At 35.2% G+C, this 8,234-nt stretch overlaps 2 protein-coding genes across 2 annotated transcripts in view; both read right to left on the bottom strand.

Moving 5' to 3' along the window:
* Positions 1-2,721, bottom strand: part of LOC18054963 (beta-(1,2)-xylosyltransferase) — a 3,897-nt gene extending 1,176 nt beyond the window's left edge. Inside the window, 4 exon segments of the mRNA XM_006452431.2 lie at position 1; positions 4-37; positions 1,201-1,350; positions 1,815-2,721. The exon segment at position 1 is cut by the window's left edge and continues 1,176 nt beyond it. Coding sequence (XP_006452494.2) covers position 1; positions 4-37; positions 1,201-1,350; positions 1,815-2,483 — 854 coding nt within the window. The 5' untranslated portion in view covers positions 2,484-2,721.
* A 2,002-nt stretch (positions 2,722-4,723) lies between these two features.
* LOC18054962 (pirin-like protein) lies at positions 4,724-6,926 on the bottom strand. Its single transcript, XM_006452429.2, has 6 exons — positions 6,690-6,926; positions 6,521-6,570; positions 6,370-6,408; positions 6,258-6,286; positions 5,657-5,823; positions 4,724-5,305 (listed from the first exon to the last, which is right to left on the bottom strand). The coding sequence occupies exons 1-6, from the start codon at positions 6,806-6,808 to the stop codon at positions 4,801-4,803; spliced, it is 909 nt and encodes a 302-aa protein (XP_006452492.1). The 5' UTR covers positions 6,809-6,926; the 3' UTR covers positions 4,724-4,800.
* Positions 6,927-8,234: the final 1,308 nt, after the last annotated feature.

Raw genomic sequence — 8,234 nt, 5'->3', positions numbered from 1 at the left:
TTGAAAACAATGCGTCCCATGTCTCTTCCAATTGTGTCTGGAAAATTTTCAACAGACGAAACATATCAGTTAAAGTAAGATAAAAAGCATGAATAAGCAGTACTTATAAATCAGAGGAACACAACCAAAACAAACTAGGCAGACAATTTACACAAAAACAGGAATGAACACAGATTCTGGGAGTTCCCTAGCAACCTGAATGATTTCAAAGAAGAGATATTTGGGACAGAGAGTTAATAGGCTAAAGGACAAATCAAGATCAAGCGGTTCAAGAATCAGAAGCAGTATGAAACATTGCCTACAGCATGTTTAACACAACAGTCAAGAAACTGAGAGGGAGAATAGATTGAGAGAGAGAAACCAATGGAGTGATGAGGATGTAACCACCAAGAAGATGTCGAACAACAGAAAAGAATTAGAATAAGACCTAAAGGAGGATCTTATCTTATAATGAAACATCAGAGAATCCAGTAAGTGAATATATTGGATCTAATACACCAAAATTGTAACATCGATTGCTCTGAATTTACAAATGATATGTATAACACCAGTTGAGAAGCAACACAATCAGCAGCAAGGATTGCCTATTTATGCAAAGTAAGCAGCAGAGTCATTATAGATTTATTCCCAGAGGCTAACTAAGTTAATCGAATACTCACGAACTAGACACGTGATCAATAAAATGGGATCCAAAACATACAGGCATTTAATCAGACATCACCCAACTGAAATGTACATAAACCATACTTACATTCACGATCACTCTGGCAATATGCACACCTCTCACCCCGCCCCACGAAAGACACAAAACAAAAAATAAAACAACAATAAAAATACATAAAAAATACACATTCAGCCAAAAAAACACTGTTGGAAAAATGTGTTCTCAGACACTATTAGATTGAAGCTCAGCACATCCACAATTAGAACAGGATCTCATTTAACAAGCCAAAAGACTAAACCAGTTCAAATTATTCATGTTTAGCTGGCACTTTTTTTCATTCAATGAGCGTGAATGCAGAAAGCTGAAAATAATTTTAGCAATCTATTCTTCATGAGTCTCAAATTTTCAAAACTCACATGTTATCTGCCAATAATGAGAAAAATCATGTTATCCAAACTTGATCCATGCATTAATAAGTCGATAAATATGAAAGATGCAGCTGGTAATACAAGTCATTTGGAATTGAGAAAGCATACTGTGCAGTGGCCATCAACAAAAACCACATGGGGTCGATTAGGCAAGCCTGTAACTCTTGAAGAAATATACGCATTGTACCAATCTGTCATCGTGTGAAAAAGATTTGCATATTCATACCGAGTAACCAGAAGTGTTGGCTCCTCCACCCACTGCAAGTATGCTTCTAATGTCAGAAACAATAAAAATAGCACTGATGAGAGATTTCTGAAAAGAATTAGAAAAGAGGAGTCTCTTAACCGGTTAATCTTCTTTAAGCTCCTTTACTTCAATTCCATAAAATTCCACACTCAACCCATAATCTTTGTTTCTGATTATAAATCTATCCCTTCCTCATGATCACCAAAAATGGTATGATTTGCATTAAATCACTTCCAATCAATCGGGAAACCACAAATAAACCCTTCTTCCAGTTATCCATTTCATTAATAAATTATTTCCAAAGAATCAGGAAATCAATCATTAACCTTCAATTGAAAAAATAAATGACCACTTTCCATAATTATGAAACAAAAAGAATCCGCAGATCACAACATCTCCTCTAATCCAGATCAACTTCATACCTCATATTGCCCAAAACAATCCAAAAATAAAAACTTTAAAAATCCAAACATACCTGATCGCAATCGTCAAACTCCTTAGCATCAGCAATTCTAATAGTTCCCAGCAACTCTCTCATGGTATGCTTCAAAATATCAGCTTGAGGCACATACTTATCAATAAACTCGTCACTCATCAGATTTTCACCTTCCCTCTTCCTTCTCCTCCCCTTAAACCCTGACTTCACATCGCCCTCAACCTGAAACGCACCGTTTTGAAACGTAGGCAATTCCTCTTCATCTGCTCTCCCCATCACACCCTCCAACTTTTCACCTCCTCTCGACATCTTGATCTTCTGATTGTCCATCTTGACCTTCCCCCCTTCACATATCGAACTCCCCAACGTCTCACTGTAATAACACCGGAACCACCCGCCGGAGCCGGCGGCAGGCAAAAGATCCAAGTGGGTACTGAACCCATTTCCGAAAAAGGCCTCACATGAACGGTAACCCACGTTAGGATTCTGTGACCAGGGCAAATAAGAGGGGATGATTGGCCAAGCTTTGGAGAAATGGTGAGGAGGGTGAAGTTGAAAGTGGGTTTCCGTGAACGGTAAGCGGTCTTGGTTCTGGTTATGGTGCTGAGAGTGAGAATGAGAGTGAGAGAAGTAGAGATAGAGAGAGAATAAGTTGAGTGCGAAGAGAGACAGGAGGATTTTGATGAGCTTCGAAGTTTTTTTGTTCATGGCTTGGATTTGTAAAAATGGAACACCACCAACACAGCCTTTAATTTTCTTTTTGTATTACAAGTCTGCGCGAGTCTTCTTCTGTGAAGTTAATTTTTGACATTAAATAGAAGATAATTATCTATGGAAATTCTTATAACGCCAGTTTTGGCACTCTTTTTTTGGGTTAACGTAACCAATAAGGCGATGACAAGTAGTAGGATGGGGGGTTCTGGGTTATTTCTTAGGTAGATTTTAGGCCCTGTTTGAAAGCCTAATTTCATCTGATTTTGGTACCCATTTAGATGGTAAATCCTTTTTCTCACAGTGTGTACTTTATTAGGGTTAATTCCTGCCCCCACAATCCTAGTTTGTAAGTACTAGATTCAAATTTAGAAGGAAGGTAAGTTGACATGAAGGAGTTACTTGTCTTCGTATGCATCAGAGAAAGATAATCTTTTCCATTCAAGTAGAACTTAGAACTATATTTCAATATTTGGCTCTCATTGTGATCCTAATATTTCAGAGGGTAACATGAAGGTTTCAGCCATTGGATTTGGATATTACTTCACAACTAAGTTCTCTTTTTAAAAAATTAGAAAAAAAGAGAGTAAAATTAGAATTAACATTTGATTAAATAAATAAATGAGAACCATTTTTTCCCAATACTCACTCGTTTATATTTGATGATTTTTTCTTTTACAATTTATATTACAATCATGAGTCGGCCAAACATCTAAATTCTAAATCTATACAATCTATATCTATATCTATCTATCTATCTATATATATATATATATAAAGTTGGGACTCGAGAAGGTGATGTGGCATCACCATTTCTCATCTTTGTATATTCTCTATTATTTAATAAATAGAGAAATTTTCTTTTACATTTAGTTTTTCATCTTCTCACAATTAATTTGATTGTTATTACACAATAACAATTATGTAAAGGTTTTAATGAGACATATTATTTATAATGAACATCCAAGGGGGAGTGTTATGAATTTATTAAAATAAATGTAGATGTTCATAACATATATCTCTTAGTCTCCCCACTATCTCTCATTAGCAACCTTTAGCTTCCCTATAACTCTCACTATCTCACAAGAAATTATGATCTATAATTTTTCATTAATTTCATGAAGTGATTATGTAACTATAAAATGAGAGCTCATCTTTTTGTTTTGTACATACACAATTGGAATGAATAAAATCACTCTATAATATATTTTCTCATTTTATTATTTATCTTACGTTGCTTCTTTATTTGTATTGCTGGCTAATAGTTTTTTTTTTCATTTTTTATAAGGCTGCCTCATCTTTTAAAAAAAATCAATTTATATTTTTTATCAGTTTCATCAAGTGTAAAGTAAGAAAAAAAGATAATACTAAATTCTTTTTTCAAAGCCGCGTGAAACGCGGTTATATTTTCTAGTTATAATATTAAATCAGAACCTGACTAATTTAGAAGGGAGGGCCTGGTCTTTACAACTAAAATGACTTATGTTTGATAATTAATAATTCTATTGAATTTAAGTTTTCAAGTTAATTCATAGAATTTATGATTACATAAGTATCAAGAAAGAATAAAGATATAATGCCCCGAAACACTTTTATTCAGTTGGCTATCCGGAAACTTATGCTTTACTCACTCTCTTACCTTTTAAAAAAGATATAATAAATTTGTAGGCATCAAATTTCTTGAAAATTAAATGTAGTTGCCCACAAGAAAAGAATTACTTTTTCTTTTATTTTTTTCCCCATTTTGGATGAGAAAAAATTATAGAAACTTGATGGAGAATGAAACGGGCTTTCTTGCTTTAGTCAAATATTTATCACAGCTGATTAATTTATAAAACAATGCAATTTGCAACCAAATATATTCAATTGTATCAGATATTGGCATTTACCAATTAAGGGAATGTCTAGTTATGTCTACAATTTCCGAATTTTACAAATTCCAAGCTTATGGTGGTATGTTAATATAATATAAATGGAGCCCAATAAGTCCAACCCCGACGAGTACGAAGCAAGGTGTCATGGTTACCAAAAGTTGACATGATTGCATTTACAGGCAAGCATGCTAGCCTGGTTGGAATTTGAATTCCTTCTCTGTAACGACCAATTTCATAATCAAACGTCATGAGTTAATTTCCTTTGAAAACGTTAAAAATTAAACTTCTGGGAAACAAATGAAATGGAGCTTTTGAAAAGAATCTGCAGGAAACCATAAGAACTTTGAATCATGCACCTTGAACTGCATTTGAGGATAAATTGGCATCAATTTATTTACTACTTTTGAAATAAACCAATAATTTCTTCAATGAAACAGGACCTAGAAACCAAGGGCAAGTGCAGCTTCTGATCTCCAATGCTTTGCCTTTTCGAATCCATTAACGTAGTTCTCAAAATCATCAATGGTTTGATCAATCTCTTCTTGTGTGTTCATCACAAATGGCCCTAACTGCGCTACAGGTTCGCCTATTGGTTCACCTCCCACTAAGACAAACCTGAGAGGCTTAGAAAACTTGTTCCATGCCTCCAAGCCATCCCCAGATCCTAGAAGCAGAAGATGATGAGCTGATACCGGTGAAGATTTCACGGTGCCAAATAAGCCCTCGCCTTCCAAGACATACACAAATGCGTTCCAGGATCTTAGGATCGGTTGTCGAAGGTGAGCTCCGGGTTTTAGAGTGAAGTCCAAGTACATCGTTGGTGTTCTAGTATAGATTGGTGATTTAACTCCCAAGGCCTCACCTGCTATAACTCTAACCTTGATCCCGTCTTTTGCAGCTTCTGCAATGTCCTTACTCGAAACCTCCTGATATCTTGGCTCAATCCTGCATTAACCAATTTAAAGATCAATTAATGAAGCTTGAGATAGGGAGGAAAAAAAAAATGTATAAAGTTTTAAATTTTGCCCTATGGCTACATGCTATAGAGATTGTTGACAAAAGTCTGGAGTTAGTGTCTCAAGCATTTGGCAGATCATGATTAAAGATTCCTTCTTCAGTTGGACCAAAAACAAAAAGCACATTGGGGAAAGTTGGCACTGAGGCAAGATGCACATTCAATAAAATATGTGCTCAATTCAGAATCGCTTTTGAGGGTCAAAAAAACAAAAAGGTCCATTAGACAAGCATATATTCTAGTTCAACTAAAGTTCCAAATCACCAGTGACCACCACTTACATTTTGTATTTGGAGGAGAGATTGATCCACAACTGCAAACCCTTTTGAGTGCCTTGAGCTGCAGGCATTTCTGAGTGAACAATCCCTCTTCCTGCGGTCATCCATTGTAAATCACCGGGCCCTATAGTCCCTTTATGCCCTTCAAAATCTTCATGCGTAACAGCTCCCTGTCACCAAATCATTGCACAGAACTTAGGCAACAGTATCACGCGCCGCTTATGCTGAAAATTCAAACTAATGACAAAAGTAGTACTAATATGCCGTGCTTTATATATACGTTTTTGACACGATTTCGCGGCAACTGCCCAGAAATGTTCTGTTCATGACTTGCATAACTGGGCAATATGCGTGCATTATTTGGCATGGCATGCTGACTTTACGTTTAAATGTTGCCGGCCACATAGGATTGCCTTGTTAACACCGTGTTTATTTAAAGTCACACAATCATGTTCATTTACCTAATTGACTTATTAAAATCATAGTTTCTTACTCCTCCCCCCAAAAAATAAAAAATAAAGGGAAAAAAAAAGCAATAAAATAGTCGCATCCTTGTGCTTCAATTTTTTTTAATACAAAAGATTAAATTATTAATTGGTAGTACCTGCAACATGTATGTCACTGTCTCAAATCCTGTTAAAAAGAAAACATTCGATCAGATTCATCGTAATTGCCATGTGTAAACAGAAGCATCAACTTTCTCAGGAAAATCAAACCTCTATGTGGATGATCAGGAAATCCAGCAGGAGCAGTAACTGCAAAATACAACACCCAAAACGTCAAAAACAAGAAAAACACTTTCAAAAACGAGGCCTCTACATACATGATACCATGTGAAAACAGAGGAAACAAAACAGAGTAACCCACCAGAGAATTCATCCAAAACAAGGAAAGGATCAAAGTATCTCAACTCAAACCTGAAACAACACACAGATTAACCCATTTAGACAAAACATCTCAAATTCTTATCCATTTCATTGACACCAAAAACAAAAGCAAATGTGTTCTTTTTTTTTTCTTTTTCTTTTTCTCTCACCTTCCTATACTTCTTCTCACAATGGCTCCCATGCCTTCACCTTGAGGCCTAGCCAAGAACTTTCTCACCACTGAGCGAGGTTCTTTCACAACAACATCAGAGTTCTCTTTCTCAGGCATTTTGCTTTTTTTTTTTTTAATTTTCCTTATCTCAATGAATCTCGAAGCAAATTTATGCAACAACTTTTTTATGCAGCGAATGTGAGAAAGAGAACGAGAAAGTTTCGAGTATATATAGGGAGAAAAAGAGAGAGAGAGAGAGAGATAAGAGTTTGTTAATGAATTTGGAAGGTCAAAGTGAAAGTGTTGGCCGCCAATATTAAGACCCACATGGGAGTTTCCTTGAGGTCAAGTAACACCGTTTCTTTTCTTACTCCAGCGTTATGTCAGCATAACGTTGGTCTGATGCGTGTAAAGGCCTTGAGGATCTTGGCCGTTGCATGAGTGACACGTGGTAGATCAAGATTTTTTTAAAAGTTTTCATTGAGCTTTTTTGGGTCAATGAGAAATTGGGAATTTTTAACAAATATCCAATTGGGGGGGTACTTGACATCTGTGTGATGTTAGGATGGGACTAAAGACTTACGAACTCGTAAATATGAATCTCGGTCCACAGATCTTTTTCATTTGGATATTCTCTTTTTTTCATGTTGATTTCAAATTTTGACATTTTTATCTTTTGTTCGTCAAATTCGGGTTCCACATCAGCCGTGAAAGAACCAAATCCGGTGTCGAATTTGAGACAATTTCGGGTTAACAACTAGGTGGTTACAATAGTTAAAATTATTTTTATCATGTTATCGCAGGTAAGTTTGTATTATCTTGATATATAAAAGATTTGGTCATTGGGATTTCACGTCAAAATAAAAACTAACTCGAATGAGAATTTTTATAAATAGTGTCATAATCGAAACCATCACACATAGTGATGAATGAAACTTGTGAATTACAATTCATGAAACTAAATTGTGATAGATATTATTTCTAAATGGTACAATGGTTAGTTTCAACACTTTAAAATATCTACGTCTACGTGTATTGTATATAATTAATCACTCTTTGAAAAAACTAAAAAAAAAAAAAAAAAGCTGTTGCATTTTGATTAAGATTTAACACTAGATTTTTGTTGCATTTTGATTAAGATTTAACACTAGATTTCGTGTAAAATCTTACATATTCTTTACTTTCTCTTTCAACTAATGAAAAATTGTCAATTTTTTTCTTGTCCTCATATGAACAATTGACAACGATTTAATTTCTTCGAAATCGTGGATCCACTTGTCACCACAACCACCTTCCCAATTCCAAGAAAATAGAAAAAATAAATAACTATTACATCAAATGAATAGTTAATTAAACCAAAAAAAAAAAATCATCAAAATCAGGTAACGAAACTCGTGGAACATCCTTTTGTGTTGGGCTTTCTTGCATTGATACGGTGCCCCATGGGCTTATGGGTGGGCCACAGAATTTAACTAAGTAATTAATTACGTGGGCCCATGATTAGAAGGTAATGACATCATTAACACAGCAGCATGACGCAGTT

Source organism: Citrus clementina, unplaced genomic scaffold (assembly GCF_000493195.1).
Source record: "Citrus clementina cultivar Clemenules unplaced genomic scaffold, Citrus_clementina_v1.0 scaffold_1, whole genome shotgun sequence".
Taxonomy (NCBI): Eukaryota; Viridiplantae; Streptophyta; class Magnoliopsida; order Sapindales; family Rutaceae; genus Citrus; species Citrus x clementina.
Note: the sequence above shows the minus strand (reverse complement) of the source record. Positions and strands in the feature narration are given on the sequence as shown.